Source organism: Saccostrea echinata, unplaced genomic scaffold, assembly GCF_033153115.1.
Source record: "Saccostrea echinata isolate AGI-Se365-2 ecotype Australia unplaced genomic scaffold, CSIRO_AGI_Sech_v1 ptg000054l, whole genome shotgun sequence".
Classification (NCBI taxonomy): domain Eukaryota; kingdom Metazoa; phylum Mollusca; class Bivalvia; order Ostreida; family Ostreidae; genus Saccostrea; species Saccostrea echinata.
In genome coordinates this window covers 56,085,155-56,102,291 of record NW_026889803.1, presented here as the reverse complement: position 1 = coordinate 56,102,291, position 17,137 = coordinate 56,085,155, and the positions used below count along the sequence as shown (strand labels likewise).

At 34.0% G+C, this 17,137-nt stretch overlaps 2 protein-coding genes across 4 annotated transcripts in view; one reads left to right on the top strand and one right to left on the bottom strand.

Moving 5' to 3' along the window:
• The first annotated feature begins 658 nt into the window (after nt 1-658).
• Nucleotides 659-3,664, top strand: LOC133205401 (uncharacterized). The gene is made up of 5 exons (XM_061341206.1): nt 659-783; nt 1,431-1,471; nt 2,924-3,024; nt 3,289-3,331; nt 3,433-3,664. Exons 2-5 carry the CDS (start codon nt 1,438-1,440, stop codon nt 3,633-3,635), a joined length of 381 nt encoding a protein of 126 aa, XP_061197190.1. The 5' UTR covers nt 659-783; nt 1,431-1,437; the 3' UTR covers nt 3,636-3,664.
• Nucleotides 3,665-11,069: 7,405 nt separating this feature from the next.
• Nucleotides 11,070-17,137, bottom strand: part of LOC133205400 (TOX high mobility group box family member 4-like) — a 43,677-nt gene continuing 37,609 nt past the window's right edge. For all 3 annotated transcript variants that reach the window (XM_061341205.1, XM_061341203.1, XM_061341204.1), the window contains 5 exons: nt 16,757-16,892; nt 14,912-14,992; nt 13,035-13,457; nt 12,753-12,892; nt 11,070-12,479 (listed from right to left, as the gene is read on the bottom strand). In XM_061341205.1, the coding sequence (XP_061197189.1) occupies nt 12,419-12,479; nt 12,753-12,892; nt 13,035-13,457; nt 14,912-14,992; nt 16,757-16,892 (841 nt within the window). In that variant the 3' untranslated portion in view covers nt 11,070-12,418. The remainder of the gene's footprint in view (nt 12,480-12,752; nt 12,893-13,034; nt 13,458-14,911; nt 14,993-16,756; nt 16,893-17,137) is intronic.

The window sequence follows — 17,137 nt, the reverse complement described above, 5'->3', positions numbered from 1 at the left end:
TTGAATTGTGCATTGATGTATGACATTCCATACGGACAAACACTTCTTGTTCTGTAATTAATAAATCACACACATCATTAGTTATATACTAATACCTACATACATGGTGGACCAGATCCACCAAGCTGTGAATCTGCTTCCTCAGTGTTACTCAGTGTTATATAGGATATTTGTTAAACATTTGCTACTGTTAGTTAAACAATAGTTTGTGTAAACCACTTTCTCTTGATTTGCTTACATGCAGTTCGTCACTAACTGTATGATTGTCAGTGCTGCTGATTGTATATTTGGATCTGTTATCTCTGTTGGACATTCTGGTCCTTATCTCCCCCCCCCCCCCTTCAAAAAAAACTTTTTGTAGCAATTTTTTTTCTCTCTGGGCGGCCTAATAATTGAAACTGTCTTCTTTAGTAAATGTTTTTCAATAATTTAGTTAACTTATCAAGTTTTAATAATAATGTTTAGCACTGTGGGACACTGTGAAGCATTTTATTCTTTCTTTAACTGTTTTCTTTAGTATGCGTTTTTCAATCTACATTGAAAAGTTCTTCCGAGTCAGTATCTAACAAATTATTTATTATAGCTCTTCATAACTTGCCTGTTAATAATTTCTCTCTCTCTTTTTTTTTTTTTTTTACAACTATAGATAATTTTTCTGGTGTTGACGATTTCACATCTTCCCGAAAGCTGGTGTTTGGTTGGTCTGATTGGTGTACGTCGTACTTCCGGAGTACATCACCTTCATCCTCAAGAAAAAGAACATCCAGTCAAAGCTGGTCATTCGTAATGAAACACTTTCTTTTTTACCAGAAATATCTATAATTTGGTTTGGCTGGTCATCTTGACTTGATGATATATATATATATACATTTATTTGCATTTTTCATATTCTGCTACGTTTTTCATTAACACCAGATTGATGTAAGCAATGTTATTACCAATAGCCATTAGACACTTCCATTGCGTGACTATTGTTTTATAGTCAGAGACAAGTACGTTTCTCTAAATCATCAACAAAAGCTTCAGAGAGAAGCCTGTCCTGTGTACATCCATTGATTATCCCCCAGAGAGCTTAGATACCTTTACAGAATACTTAGAAACCTTTGTTAGGAACTCGTGCTTAACATATTCACATGGCGACATGAAGTCCATATAAAACCCAAAGATGTATAGGGAATTTACTTCATATCTGGCATTAGATGCCTTCTAGATCCACGCAGACCAATAATGGTCTAAGATGAATACAGTATCAAGGGAATAGGGGAGGGGAGACGTGATGTATAAGTCCTCTCTCTCTTCGAACTATATATGCATGTCTTGACGATTAATTGGTAGAACTTGTTTGATCTTCTTTTTTTTTTTTTTTTTACTAAAAAAGATGACAATTCACTTTGTTTATTTTCAAATTACCTCATTTGGTTTCTTTCCAGAGCACCAATGATTCTCACGCGATCGGAAATAAAAATACCACGTACGTTACTTTCTTTTTACTCATTTAATTCCTATAAATAATAAGTAAAGTTAATAATTATTGACTATACCAGTTATGGGTTAGGGCATCAATTATTTTATGCTGTTGATCACCTCGCAATTTACCACCTTTCAACCCTCATTCGGAGAATTTAACGAGCTGAATGCATAAACAAATAGAGTTCTGCATTTTGATAGACTGGACTATTGCTAATGTTTTAACAAAATCGTAGATAACCATGAATTTATTGGCCATATATTGAAATAGTTTAAATAGACAATAAAGACAACACTCATAGAGGGACCAAAGAAGAATCGATGAAATATCTATTAAACTAGGGTATATGTAATGATGTGTGACGTGTATCCAAGACTATGTTCCCACTGGATCTGATTGACCATAAATTCGTAGCTGATCTCGGAACTTCACTGAAATTTAGGTATGGATACGAGGTGAAGAGAGTCGATACGTTCTTATATATACGATTTCTTGCGATTTGATGCGATACGGTCACGACTACTCAATTTCAGATCACATACCTGATACGGGATTGTCCGAACGATTCGATCTCGATCTGACACGATCAGCATGATTAGGGACGACGGTCTACTTTACAGATGCATTCGTATACTTTAGGATACCGATGCGCTATGCTGTGATAGGATACGATTGTGGTCTCGACGATTGAATCCCGACAGGTACAGAGTACATGTATGTATATAAAATCTGACCATAGACAGTTCAACAGATTAAACACAAGAAATATTGCTTGTAAAAGCAGATTGTCGGTTAAAAGCAAGTGTAGTTCGCTGAATGCGGTGCATTAAACCTTTTCTGGAATACAGATGCAGGGGCTCGCAACAAATTGTGAGTGTCCGTGACAAAGCATCAATATTCCTATAGACTCGCATCTATCTGGATCAACTCGTATCTGCTGGTAAGTCATCCGTGCCAGGTCGTCAGCATTTTGAAGACAGAGCGTCAGATCGTAACACATTGCAGGTGTTTGTTGATTGATTCCGATCATCACGATTTGGTAACACGATTAGATACGATATGTTGTGCGTTGTTACGATGCAATAAGATCTGATGCATTAATCACGATTGAACTGCATGTCAAAAAAATTCTACGATCGCGATTGCGACGACTGACCTCAATGTTTGATAGAATTGCCTCGATTAAGATAGCAATCTCACAAATCATGACAGTGGGATCATAGTTAAAGGAGCATCGATAGCTGGAATAAATCTGAGGTTTTTATTTTAGATATTTGATATCTAGATTTTTCACATACGTGAAACAGATTTTCTCAATCATACATTCATTCGACTTCGACAAAGGGAGACCTATACCACAGCATCTCTAATAATCAATAAGTGCCCCATTAGATTACATTAAGAAGTTATATTTAAGTAGGTAACCATTATGATTTTAAACTTTCTCTGTTTCAGGAGAACACAAGACCCTACTTCACAGTTTTAGGTGTGAGATCCACGTTTTGAAATCAACAATAAGAGACCCCAGTATCAGCTTGTCCGAAGCTAGAAATTTGGTAATTTTTCTTAAACTTACATGTGTCATATTCTATTTCCAATTTAATATGTGTTTATGACAAAATTTAATTATGTATAGGATCTTCCGAATAAAGACAGTGATTGTAGGCCGAAAATGACGACTGAAGATGTTTTTTTTTCTAACCAAAAAAATGCAAAAAATAATTATTCATATATCTGAAATATTTCATAAAATGGGGGAATAGCAAAAGCGTTTCATTTTTTAAGTAGCCTAAATAAAAAAAATTACAAATACATTGCAGATTCTTTTGTGCTCACATGGTTCAAGTGAAGAGAATTTCTCACGTGAGTGTGCTTAGTTTATATTGTGAAACGTGGGTATTGAGTGCATAGGAACATGTGAAATGAGGAAAAATGAATATCATCAGATACATGATAACTTGTAGAAGAATGCAGTCAGTCAGTACGGAAGTGTACCACAATGACAGCGAGAGACCTCGTTTTGGAATCCGGATGTTCCCCGATAGCCCGGATGTTGTATTGTCTGGGTAAAACAGAAGTTTCCAGTTGTTTTAAAAGCTTCAAGTCGGTGAAGTTCGTCGTCAGACATCTCCAGAGTGTATGTTCTAGACACAGAGAAGACCAATAAAGCATCCAGAATCCTTAAAAACGGCTTGAGATATATTATTGTAACTTAGATTCGAAAGAAACTGTGAAAGGAATTTAATTTTATTCCTCAGAGAATGTTTTTCTCACTTAAAAAAAAGTCGGAACTGATTCACAAGGAGGGGGGAGGGGGGTCACAATTATTTAACATATATACATGTACAAATATACTTTGTGTTTTGAAATACGGATCTATTCCAACAGAACTTCTGAAAACACCTGTATGTATTTAGCCAGGGTGTGCCCCCTATCACCACAGGGGGTCTGGTTTATAGTAAAATAACATCCAAATTCAGCGTTCCTTTTGCAAGGTGAAGTACCTTTAAACGGTTGCTATCGGGACAAAAACGTGTTCAATTGTATCTTCTCGGACCTTTCTGACAAGTTTGGAAAAACATCCCGCTTGTCGGAAAGGCCCGAGATGTTGCGATTGAAACGCGTTCGTGTTTGTATGGTTGCTAGCTGAAATAAATGCGTTAAGAAAAATGGAAAAAGTCAAAAAGTACCCAAAAATCTAGGAAGTTTCTGAAAAATCCTTGTGTTAATATGTATGATACTAAATTTAATTTACAAAATAACCTAAAGATAACAACCCCACACACTTACACACACCCTCTCTCTCTCTCACACACACATATACACACACACACACACCACGAAATTGGTTTTTTAAGGTTTGGACAAGTTCCTCAGTTTTTCTTTTGCTTGTCAATTTTTTCCCTCTGTTGAATGGGTGTGGACATCCCCCATCCCCGGAAAAAATTCTGGATCCGCACATGCAAAGGGCTGTCTATCGTTCTAGCTGGTAAATAATATATTTCTACGCTTAAATCCAAAAATATTACAATCAATACCAGACGCATATTATCGTTTTTCAAAGTAGAGGGGGGTGAGGGTAGCGAAAGAAAAAATTGGGGGGCAATTCCATTTTCATTTTAAACTTTTGTTGATATGTGGTGGTGTTCAAGATACTGCAATAAAAACTGAGGGACCAACCCGCTCTAGAATAAGAACAAGAATATTCATATATGATAACAGCAAAAGATCCTTCTAAAAAAAAAGGCTTAATTTGATTTAGCAGAAATGGTCGGACGTTATATAAAGCCTTCTAATACGCTCAGTACAGTATATAATATACGGCAATTCGGCATTGAGATCTTTGATGCAAGCAAGCCCTACTTTGATGATGTATCTAACGGTGCATCCTATACCAGAGTTGAATAGGATGCTGATCTGGCGTACATTTTTTTGGATGAGTGACAGGGTTAAAGCTTTTGGAGCAGTCCATTCTCAAGAAACTATCAACCATATCGTGACCAAGCTTGTATGAACGATTCACCGGTAGGGATGCGCTGTAGCAACCGCTCAGTAATGATAAAACGCCGCTTAACGCAAGAAATATCATGAAATATCATTTTACCATGATTTTAACTTTAACAAAAAGGGAGGGGGGCAGACTCAATGAGCATTTTCAATAGTAAAATGTTATATTTGAAATTGGAAAAAAGTTGGGGGGCCAGCTCCACCCCCCCCCCCCCCGATATGATATGCCTGTAGATTAAGGATGTTATTTGTGGAACTTGAAAACTTTTTAAAGACATTTCCAACAGAAACCGGTATTTGTCGTCTAATAGTAGCGTATCATATGTTTCTTCGAAATAGGCCCCAAATAGTTTTTAAGCAATTTTAAAACATGTAAATGTGCAAGAAGCTTTGGACATTTTTTCGTCTTATTAAACAACAATTCTTAAATTCATTTAAGTTTAGTTTCAAAATGTATGCTACGTTCCGTAAGGGTTAAACACTATGCAGCTAAACTTTTTTAAAAAATGAATTATTGACCATTTTGTTGAACCAGTGATGAAAACACTTACCATTTCATCCATTGTTTTTGTCCATTTTATCCAGCAGCCAAATAATTTTCGAATAGCAGTAATGTACGCTCATTTTTTTCTGATAACATCCATTTAGGTACAATACAGGACTGTGAAACTCATCCAAATAATTTTTTTCTTTTTCTCTCTCTGCATAATTTGTTATACATTGAAGTTTCCAGTTTTACTTTACAGAGATTTTTTTCTTTTTACATACATCTTATACTTATAAATTAATAAATTTTGCAAATAAACTCCGAAACGGATGCACCAGAGTGTTCACTTACTCCTCTGAGAATATACTAGATACAATATGATGTCCGTTAACTATATTTAGATTTCACTCGCATTGTAAGTATCGTACATTAAATTAAAAGTCTACTTTTATTTTCTATAAGCAGCCATGAAATAGCAAAAACGTGAGTATGGTGGCGTTTCCGGTTGGCGGATCTAAGTTTCAGGCAATTTTTTATGAAACTGACAACAATCAATCGCGTATTTATTTCATAAAACGTCATCACTGAATTATTCAATCAAAACTTGATTTAAATGACATAAAAGAAATAAGTTGTGATAACCGATTAAAAAGGAAAATGTGCAAATTATTTTTGTCATTCACCGATCTTGATATTGACGGAAGCTTCTAGAACATCATATAGCATCGAGCCCGATGTTAAAAAGAAAAACGAGACAATTATAGCTGTAGGAACATAAAAAAAGCTAATGTGTGAATGGTCATTGAAAAAATGGTAAATCATTGATAACACTATAAGTTGTGAATATATTTATATATCGAAAGACTATTATACATATATGTAGTAGGTTTTCCTAATAAATTTATCGGTAAAATGTGTATATATTCCTCACTGCTTACATGAAAAGAGCAAATTAATGAATAAGATATTGTTCAAATACAATTGAAGCTGTAAAATTTTGTGCTTTAATCAATACATTTCAGTTTTGTTTTGTTTTGTTTTGTTTTGTTTGTTTTTTGGGGGGTTTTTTTTTTTTGGTTTTTTTTTTTTTTTTTTTTGAATACTCGGCCTATTCATAGGGCGTTAAGGACATACGCAATGTAGATTGAACTTTATTGTCTTTTTCCCTGGAGTTGAAGGGTTCTAATACTTAAAGGAACTGTGTGCTTCATTTTAATGTCTATATATGCTGTTGTACACTTCTTTTAAAACAAATTTGGATAAACAAAACAATTAGAATATATGTATTAGTAATTTTTGTATATTTTTCTTTGAATTTTACAAGAATTTTCATCAGCTGATATCTTTTCAAAACCCCTGGTAATGCAAGCTGCTTTTTTGTTTATGAACATCTGATGGCACTTTAATCTTAAATTAAGAATATCTTGAAAAATTATCAGTAGGTAAGGTACGTTGCGTATGTCCTTAATAATTAAAAGCTAATTTTTACACAGATACTTGCGTCTTGGTTTATATATATGTATGAACCTTATTGATATGTAAAAAAGGTAAAGTACATTTTTTACATATCAATAAGGTACATACATATTTATAAACCAAGACACGAGTACCTGTGAATTTTTACCCCCCCCCCCCCCCAAAAAAATTAATTTATCGGCAGTAAAATGTGCATATTCGCTGCTTTTAATTTATCCTTGACGGAAATGAAATAAGAGCATACAATATATCCATAACATAGTATGACAGGTTTCATAATAAACATCAAGTAATGAAATTGTGTGTCAAGTTTTTGCAAAAGGGGGGGGGGGGGGAGGGGGGTGGAGACGCACATGAGGGATTTTGAACAAAGCATTTCTTCCTGCTATAACCCTGTAGGCTGTCAGTAGAAACTACAATATATTTTCTGTCGGTAGTGGTATAAATTCAATTCCCCGCGCTTGCGCGGGATTTCATCTAGTGAACGTTTATTTTTTTTCCTTGCTTAATGATTTTGTATTGCATTCTTTTGGTTTGAACATATTTTATTGTAATTTCTTATTACAAAGGGATTGGGAAATAAGTTATATATAGTTATAACGCCCTCTCCCCCATTCCTTTCGTACATATATTTAAATTTAATATCAAAAACTATAATTGAAAAAAAAATTGAACTAAATTTTAAACATCTATCATTTACTGATTATTGCTCTTTTCACATGAAATTGCTAGAAATGCAAAATATATTAAAAGACGATTACTTGAGGAAATGTTTGACAACAAATTTAAGTATGGAAATGAATGTATTTATTATCATTATTATTATTTTTTTTTTTAGCTTTTGGATCATCTCTGATATTCTTAAAATATCCATTGTGTATTGAATTGTAATAAAAGGAATATACTCATAGTTATTCATGAGTATCCAACTCGGGATAATATATAACCCTGCTCCACTTACATATGTATGCAAAATCCAAAGATTGAGCTGTATTTATGAAACGAAAGAGGCTCATGAGCATAGTCCTCATGCAAACAGTTTGGTTCGAGAGTTCGGTAAAACGCATTTTGCACGAAGAATCCAGTTAATAATTGTTTGTCAAACCGTTTACTTTTTATTTTTATTCCTCCCTGCTTCCATGTTTATAATGAATATGACTAAATTTTGATATAATTTCGCTTACCCGCACTGCAGATATAACTCAGTCATTTCTGTATCTGTTGAACACCAACGATTGCAAATCTGCCCGCTACGTTAAGGAATATAGTGTGACGTAAAAACGCCATAGCGGTCCAACATCTCATCGCCCGGTCCATTATCTCACCGAGCAGTTCAACATTAACCTTTTCCATAAAACGTTATACTTTATTTATAGGAAACAATTTTAAAAGGTAAAACAAAAGATTTTTTCCCTCTTTATTCCCATGCAAAATTTTGGCCCAAGATTGAGATCCAAACCTAGCCTCAAGTGGTTTTAATTTAACCAAACTTTGATCCACACATTAGGATACTTCATTATCAGTATAACTAATATGGTCCTGCTGTTCTACATGGAGAAGAATAATTAAAGATCTTCCCCCCAATACACATCCACCCCATAACCCAGGGTCCAGAATTTAAAAGAAAAAAGGTCCATCAAACTTAGGAATGTTTGCATATTTTGATGTTGAAATATGAATTAGTGTTGCCCTGCTACTCTTGAAAAGATTTTTTCCTGTAAAGTTTGTACAAATTATGCCCCCTGGGGGTAGGATGGTGCCAAAACAGGGAATATAAGTTTTACATGAGAATATATGTATGTAGGAAAATAATCTTTAAGGGTCTTCTCAAGAACAGCAGGGCCATGATTAGTCATAAAAATATGCAAACGTCCTCACCTAGTGTAGATTCAAGTTTCTTCAAACCATAGCCCCGGCCACAATTGGGGATTAAACTATTACATGGGAATACATAAAAAAAACTTTTTCTCAGTAAGCATTGGGCCATGATTTGTCATACATGTATTAATATGCCAAGCATTGTAATATAATGCACATTCATATTTTTTAAAATCATGATCCCTGGAACTCCAAAATAGTGACTAAAGATTTAAAATTAGAAGGGCCACACTAAATCACATTGATATGCAAACACTCTCTTGTCCTTCATATTAATATTTTTCTCCAAATTATTAACCTTGGGTTAGATTGGGGCTAACATTGGGGATCAAATTTTACATAATTCAGTATTCAAGAATTTTTAAAATTGTATCTTCTTCTCCCAAAAAGTAGACCATGTTAGTCATATTGAAATGGAAGCATCCCCATTTTGTGTGGGTTCAAGTTCAGTTAAGTAATGACCCTTTTTTCCAAAATTTTTCATGGAAATAAAGAGGGGAAACTTTTAAAAATATTCTTTCTGAAGAATAGCTGGGCCAGTGATTCAGGTGAGTATTATGGCCCATGTGCTCTTGTCATGGCCTTGCTGTTCTAATAAAAATATTTTTAAAGATTTTTTTCTAAATATTAATTTCAATGTAAAACTTTGTGCCCCCCCCCCCCCCTACCCCCGGGACCATGATTTGAATAAACTTGAATCTACACTAGCTACGGATGCTTCTATATTTTGACTACTCATGGCCCTGCTTTCTTGAAAAGATTTTTAATTCTTTTTTAAATATACCTGTTAAACTTTGATTTGTCTATTGTGGCACCAACCTACCTCATGGGTCATGATTTGAACAAACTATTATTTACACTTTGTCAGGAAGCTTTCAAATAAGTTTCATTTTTTTCTAGCTGAGTGGTTCTTGAAAAGATTTTTAAAAGAGGCCACCAAATTATCACCAATTTTTAATTAACTCCCCTAGAGCCACAGATTCAGGTAGCTCAGTTGGTAGAGCACCTGACTGGAGATTCAAGGGGCCCGGGTTCAAATCCTGGTCTGGTCCGTCGCATTTTTCTCCTCTCCTGTTACATTTGGTGCCGTGCCTACTCCAGCATGCTAGAGGTTCACAGCGAGATACTTTTGACTTGGCGCCGAGGTATATAACGAGCGTAGGGACATTAACCGAGGCTCTTACTTGTAGGAGTAGTGCCGTGCCATGCCCTGGAAGTGACAGGTGAAAGACCTGCCAGGGAAGAGCCTGGGTTGGTGTCTTCGGGAGACGAGAACCTTTAAGGAGGGAGAAATATGGCAGTCAGATGGATTCAATAGCCGGTGGCTAGACAGCTCACTCGGAAGACCACCTGACTGGAGATTCTGAGGGCCCAGGTTCAAATCCCTTACTGGTCTGCACATTTTTCTCCTCTCCTGTTACATAATAAAGGTAAAATTACAGTCATTTATGTACTAAAATGAGGTTCTCTAAATTGCCGATTCTCAGGAGCATAGGGGGGTTTGATCCCAGACCCCCAGCTGTAGTACACTGTCCTTGACTTGCTGAAGACCTCGGCAGTACTCATGCCCTACGTTATCTAATAGCACCCACTCTAATGAAAAATCCTGGATCCACACCTGTTAAAAAAGGATGTGGCTTTTTATATAAACAAAATAGAATCCTGCTTACCAAAGGTTGCCTTTGCAGCAAATTTGATTGAAATTGGCCCAGTGGATCTTGGGATAGAAGTCAAAAATGTAAAATTTGTATACATATTGTTACTACTGAATATTCTTGAACATATTTCTCTTTAAGAATTACTTTGACAGAATCTATATGATAAGGAGAATTATATTAACTTTTTCCAAGATTGATATTTGGACATACATCAGTTACCGATATTATTGAGTTTTATAGTCGAAGTTTGTTTCTTTATTAAACATCATCATCTTGTATAGTAAACCCTGTCTAAACAAATTTAGCCATTAATGTTCCTTGAAATTATGCAGATTTGATAACATCCAGATTAGAGAATATTTTAAAAATGTTTGGAGACTAAATTAATTTGCCGGGATGCAATGTTTACAGTCTGAACTTTTTTTTAGAGTCTATCAATGGTCTTAAGTATTAGCCTAATTGAATCTATTTTTTTTTTAATTGTTATTTCATTTTATTGGCTGGACAAAATAAATCTTAAATTAGCATGTGTCTTCATCCCCTCACATAGACCTTTTGTGTCAGTAACACATGAAAATAAACAATAAGGAAGAAAGAGCTTTTTGTAATTTAATTACTTTTTTCTCATCATAATGATACATGACATCATGGACAATCTGTTTTAAAGTCTGATTTCAAAGGAAAAAAAAAAACATTATCATTCAAATGCTTGATGTAAATTAAAATACTGAAGAATATTTCACTCTACAAATAAAATGTTACCAAGTAGAAATATATGACATAACCTTCAAGATAAAGGAGGCACAAACTTGTACAGCATTGAGAATAAGACTTTCCTGCAAGCTACATGTATATCTTATAATGTATGAAAAGCATAAAATAAAGTTGTTTTTTTTTTTAAATGTCCCCCTTTCACCTGGTAAGTGAACACAGGTGTATTTCTCTAACTTTGAAGAGGAGAGACATGCACAGGTACCATTAAACATGTAAGATAAAACGACACAGTCTATGTCACATTTTAATAGGATTCATATGTACATAATTATAGATTAATAAATTAAATTCAAAAGAGAAAAAAAATTTACTTGAAAGATATTTTTTCTCATTTTAATATTCTAACTAACTACTTCATTTTTTCTTGCTTTTATCAGTGTTTTCCCAATGTAAAAGAAAATTCTACACCTGCTAAGACCTATCTGGAATTTTTTTTTATGTTCAAACTGCTGTTTCGAATAACAATCTCTACAAAATATAATCTGATATATCAGTGTACATTTTCTGTTCATTACACAAAAAACTTGATTTCAGGACAGAAGGTCTCCAGCTCAGTTATAAACACATCATCATGAATAAATGCTTGCATAATATTCAGCAATGGACAAAGTTATATCAAAAATCTGGAAACACAAAAGAATCCTTAACAAGAGTATACATGACCCAGTAAAAGGATGCAGTGTACAGCAAACATTACATAAGTAACAGGCAAAAAAATTTAATACACATGATGATACTTATATCAATTATTCTTCTTAATTCTTTGCATATAATTAAAGTCAGTGCTGTGAAAGCAAGAAACTGCATATATCAAGCTTGAATTATTGGCTTCAGTTCATACAGCACACTATATTTATGACAAATAGAACTATATGCATATAATTACACCAAATTTAGAAAAAAATCATGATTGCCTTGAAAACAATGCAAAGAGAACACATTTCTCTATTAACAATAATAACATGATTCAGTAGTCAAATAGATATTCATCAAGGCCACTTGCAACAAGAGATCCTTTCTCACATAACAAGTTTCCAACTTCCAGTTCACAATATTCTATAAGAAGAATGAACCTGAGAACCAGTTTTCTCCCTTTGACTGGTTGACTTTGTTCAGCTTTTTCATTTGATGATGAACTGGTTTGAGTTCTCTCCCTTTGACTGGAGCTCTTCACTTCACAGTGAACTGGTTGGAGCCTTGTCTTGATGACACCCATGCTGTAAATACATCCCTGCAAGAGAATTAAGTAACAATGATACCTGTATAACATATGAAGAAAACATTAAAAGGCTAAAAGCTTACTAAACAAGCCTCTTAATAAAATTTTCATCAAACTATATCCACAATATGAAAACACACTTGAACACCAAAAAAAAAAATTAACTCTTCCATACATCCCATACTTTTTTGTTTAAAAAATTAATGTATAATGCATATCACACATGAAGCCAGACTTGAAATGTTCTCTCTCTCTCAGTATTTGCCCCAATTGAGTAACACTCACCTGCAATGATTGACAACACACTCATTTGAGCAGTACTCATTGTCCCAGCCTGGGCTCTCTATAGTTGGATTAGTACAACCATTTCTGATACACATTGACTGCATCAAGTCTCCCCCATCTAAACATATGTTTGCTTCCTCCTGAAAGATGTAATAGAGACTAGGTATTTCTATGCAGAATATAAAACATATGTTGGCATGTTTTCAAATTAAGAGTAATTTAAAAATGAATATTAAACAATATTTGGATTCAAAATCAGAGAGTATAATATAAAAAGCTAACCATCAACTGTCCTAAGACTGGTTGTCTTGGAGCGATAGGTTGAACAGGGCGTGGAGGAGATGGCACAATTTGCTGAGGGCTGACGTGTTGATGCTGGGGGCTGTATCCCATTTGTGGGGGGCTATTGGAGGGGGGTCCCATCAACATATCCCCCATGATAGGTGACATATTGGGTCCCTGGTGAAGGGGAGAAATTCCTGTGCCTTGGGGTGACATGCCGTGACTGTCCGGAGATTGTCCTGGTGGGGACATTCCATGAAGACCCAGGGGTGACTGGTTCTGCATGGGCATGGAGGACATGGGCCAGACTCCTTGAGGTGGGGATACATTGGGAGATCCATGCATGGGAGAGGTCTGTGGCCCCCTTGTCAAGTGACTTTTATCCATGACATTTCCAAATGGACTGTTATCATCCATTGGTAACTGAAAATGAATCGCAAAAGTTTAAATTTCCAGCAATATATTTTTTGGTACCAATACAACAATTACCAATTAAGTAATTGTTAATTAAACAAAAGATCCTCATTCTCTGTTGATGTTCTGTCTCAGAGATTAACTATGTCGAACAAATTAGTAATTACAATGTTAATAACATTTAGAATTTTTTTAATGTAATTTTTTCAGACAAAAGTTTTAACACTACGTGCAGATTATCCCAAAAATAAAGACAGAAATAATGGGTTTTTAGGATAATTGCAAATCAATCTTATAATTCAGTGCTTTTTATAGAGGACAGGTGCAGAGATCATTGTGTGTGATTTGTTGAGTCTCATTTAATGACTGATGACTGGGTCCCATGGTAACCAAAAACCACCAATCAAACAAGAGTTTTCCTGACTCAGACCTATTGTATTACTCTTTCTTCTTTGTTGTTATGGTGGCTTTAATTCCCTTATAATTATCTTGATCTTTTTATTTGTATAAAATGTAGCAGTAAGAATAGTAAAGCTTACTGTTGCTAAGTACAATTATCTCTGGGAGATTTTCAGTTTTTAGCTGTTTCTGCAACTGAATGTGACATTTTTTTTCATAAAAGCCACAAATAATATCAAAAATTATAAATTCCTTCTTCTAGATCAAATCATTTCTTAAATCCTGTACAGAGCCAACTTCTGGGCTTTTGTTTGTTTGTTTTTTCATGAAAAAGATATAACAATCCTATCATAAATTAATCAGTGTGCAATTCAAAAAAAAAAAAAAAAAAAAAAAGGAATTTCCTTTTGAAAATCGAATGCCTTCTTTTTATTGACCTATATTATGCAACCCCACCTGCTTCATTAAACAAATATCAAACAAAAGCAGAAGGACTCCATTTGCATTTTAAGCCAGCTGATTTTAACAGCATTGACACTAATGCATATGCACCTTTAAACATTCAAAGTACAGGTCATATAAATCATGTTATTTTCCAACTGACAAATTTTCACATTGAAATACACAGGTATTACCCAAACTTTCTCATTACACCTCCTTTAGTAATTGTTTTAAGATAGGAAAAATTACTTGGTGTGTCGATTTATAATTATGTATGTTATTTCTAAGAAAAAAGTATTAATTTGCATACATTTTTCCTTTCATTGAATTTTGCATGATTGCATGGTTTTTTCTGAATTACCTTATTTGAATAGTCATTTAAATGTATTTCTTGTTTTGTTCATGGATGCACATTTAGGATTTATACCCCAATAAACTGGCGATTATCTAATCTGACAACAGATGGTATTCAAGAGGAGTTTGTCAAGTCTTTTTTTTTTCTTATCCGAATTCCATTAAAAATAATTTATAAATTCTAGTTTCTTTCACAACTTAATAAAGACTTGATAAAGACTTAATACAAGACTTGGCAAAAGCAAATCCTTTCTCTGAGGGGAACTAACCTGTGATACCAGGCTAGCTCTGTAGGCTGCTAGCTGTTTCAGATACTCCTTCTTTGCTAACTCAGTTCTCTTTTTATAAAGCTAAAAAAGAAATGAAATAAATAGGTAATATAAGAAGAAATTTGAAAAGTAAAATGTTAATGTTTCTAAAATGTGAAACAAAATTTAGAATGTTGCAATGTCTAATACAGTGTATACATATCTAAAGTTGAAGTGTTAAAAAGATCATCAAATACCATCTAGAATTAATTATCCACAAAATGGAGCATAACTGTTAAGAGCCAACTGGATCAAATAGGCATTGAGTACAAAAGGACTCCTAGCTGGCCTATGTAGTTGGTTTTGGTGGACATTAGAGGCTATTAAAGTTCACATGATGACCAGAACTTGTCCCTTAATGGTTGAGATCAAAGGACACACTATCAGATGAGATTTTAAGTAGATAGGGCATTATGATCGAGGTATTTAGATTTGTCTGTGGTATTGAAAAAAAAAACTTTTGTGTTCAGTATGGGTTATTCTCTATAATGTAACCTTAGACAATCTGTCACATGTTAGGACTGGCAATTTACAGCAGTCAATCAGATCTTAAAGTCAAGACCGTTCATCTTTCAAAAATAATTTAGCAAATGAAAAATAGTCTCCAAAATATTTTGGCCAGTTAACTTTAATTATTAATAATTAAAAATCAGAAATAGTTTAGGATAGACAGTTTTAGAACTGAATATGCAGCTTGTGCAGATTTTAATTCTAGAATGTTAACGTATTTGGAAACTGTGCCTTTTACTCTATGGTACTGTTTTTTGGTTTATGTACTAGACAGTTATTTTTGTAAAGCTTCACTCATTTAAATTCAGCATCAACTTACAATGTCTGACAGTCACATAAAAAAATGTGGAAAAAATTGTCAATCCCCTGCATTCTCAGACAGAGAATGTCAAGTCAGTGTGTCAGTGCAAGTCATAAATAAAATATGGACAATATTCAAATGATGGGGGAAAATATCTACAAATTATTATATTATTAGAACAGGAATGAATCTACACTACTCTTTTTGCAATTTTTATAAACCTATTGTTATTCAAAATAACTACATTTATGGCTCATTATAACTTGATAGGATAATGAAAAAAAAAATTCCATACCATTTTAAGATAATAATAAAAAAATAAATGGTAATAACTTTGGTTTGTTATCATGCAAACAAGGGCCTCACTAATTGATATTCCATTATTGTGGGATTTTTATCCGACCAATCATAAGATAAATCTGATCGTTGTTTTCAGGCTTTAGAGGGGTCCATCAATCTTATGCTATCTGATGGTCTCCTAATGGCTACTTCTGCGAAAATGGTCACAAATTATCCTCAGCTATTACAGTAGCTTTTAGTGAGGAGAATATAATGTTCCTCGACAAGGGAAGTGTCAATCAGTTTAATAATATTTTTTGCTAGATCTAAACATGTACTAATTTTACAGTATATTGATTATTCATCTCAGTTTTAAAACATATAACTTGACCATTGCTTATCCAAACTTTTTTTTTTTTTAAGTTAGTTGTATTTCTTTCAAACTTTTCATATGCCAAAATGAAGAACTTGAAGAATTTTCATTTTCTTTTAAATACTGTACAAAATTAGTGAAGGGAAAAAAATCCCTCCTCTGATAAAATTTTGTTCAGTTTACAAAGCAAAGACTACAGACCACTGAGCTTCTCTGATCAATAAAAATAAACAGGACAAATATTGAATTCAGAATGTGACATTTTCTGTTCAAAATATTATCATGATGTGCTAGTCCTTCATAATTAAGGGAGATTACAAGCTTTTAGTGTGAATGCACTTACATTTTTTCTCTCCGGTTCCAGACTATCCCACATGGATGCCACGATTTTGGAAACCTCTCCGAAACTGGCGGAGGGATTACCTCCCTTTATAGCTGCTTGAGTATCTCGGAAGAACAAAGCGTATGCTGAAACTGGTCTGAAATTAAAAAAAAATCAATTAAAGTGCCTTCAAATACTGCAATCCAACTTTTATTAGCGAGCGAGAAATATTCGCGAGTTTTGTGATCTTCCTTTACTCTCAAATATTTCTAGCTGCAAACCATTATTTTAGTTGTGTGTTAATGTAGAACATTTCCTTAGTCGCAAAAATTAATTGTAGCAGATGGATTTCAAACTGAGGAGTTGTGAATAAAAAATGTCGCGAATAATAGTTGGTTTACA

What these genes read in the sequence shown, in the direction of transcription:
- LOC133205401 (XM_061341206.1), top strand. Translation starts at nt 1,438, where the DNA reads ATGATTCTCACGCGATCGGAAATAAAAATACCAC. An exon ending in ATCGGAAATAAAAATACCAC is followed by an intron (nt 1,472 to 2,923) that starts GTACGTTACTTT and finishes TCTCTGTTTCAG; the next exon opens with GAGAACACAAGACCCTACTT. An exon ending in TGTCCGAAGCTAGAAATTTG is followed by an intron (nt 3,025 to 3,288) that starts GTAATTTTTCTT and finishes AATACATTGCAG; the next exon opens with ATTCTTTTGTGCTCACATGG.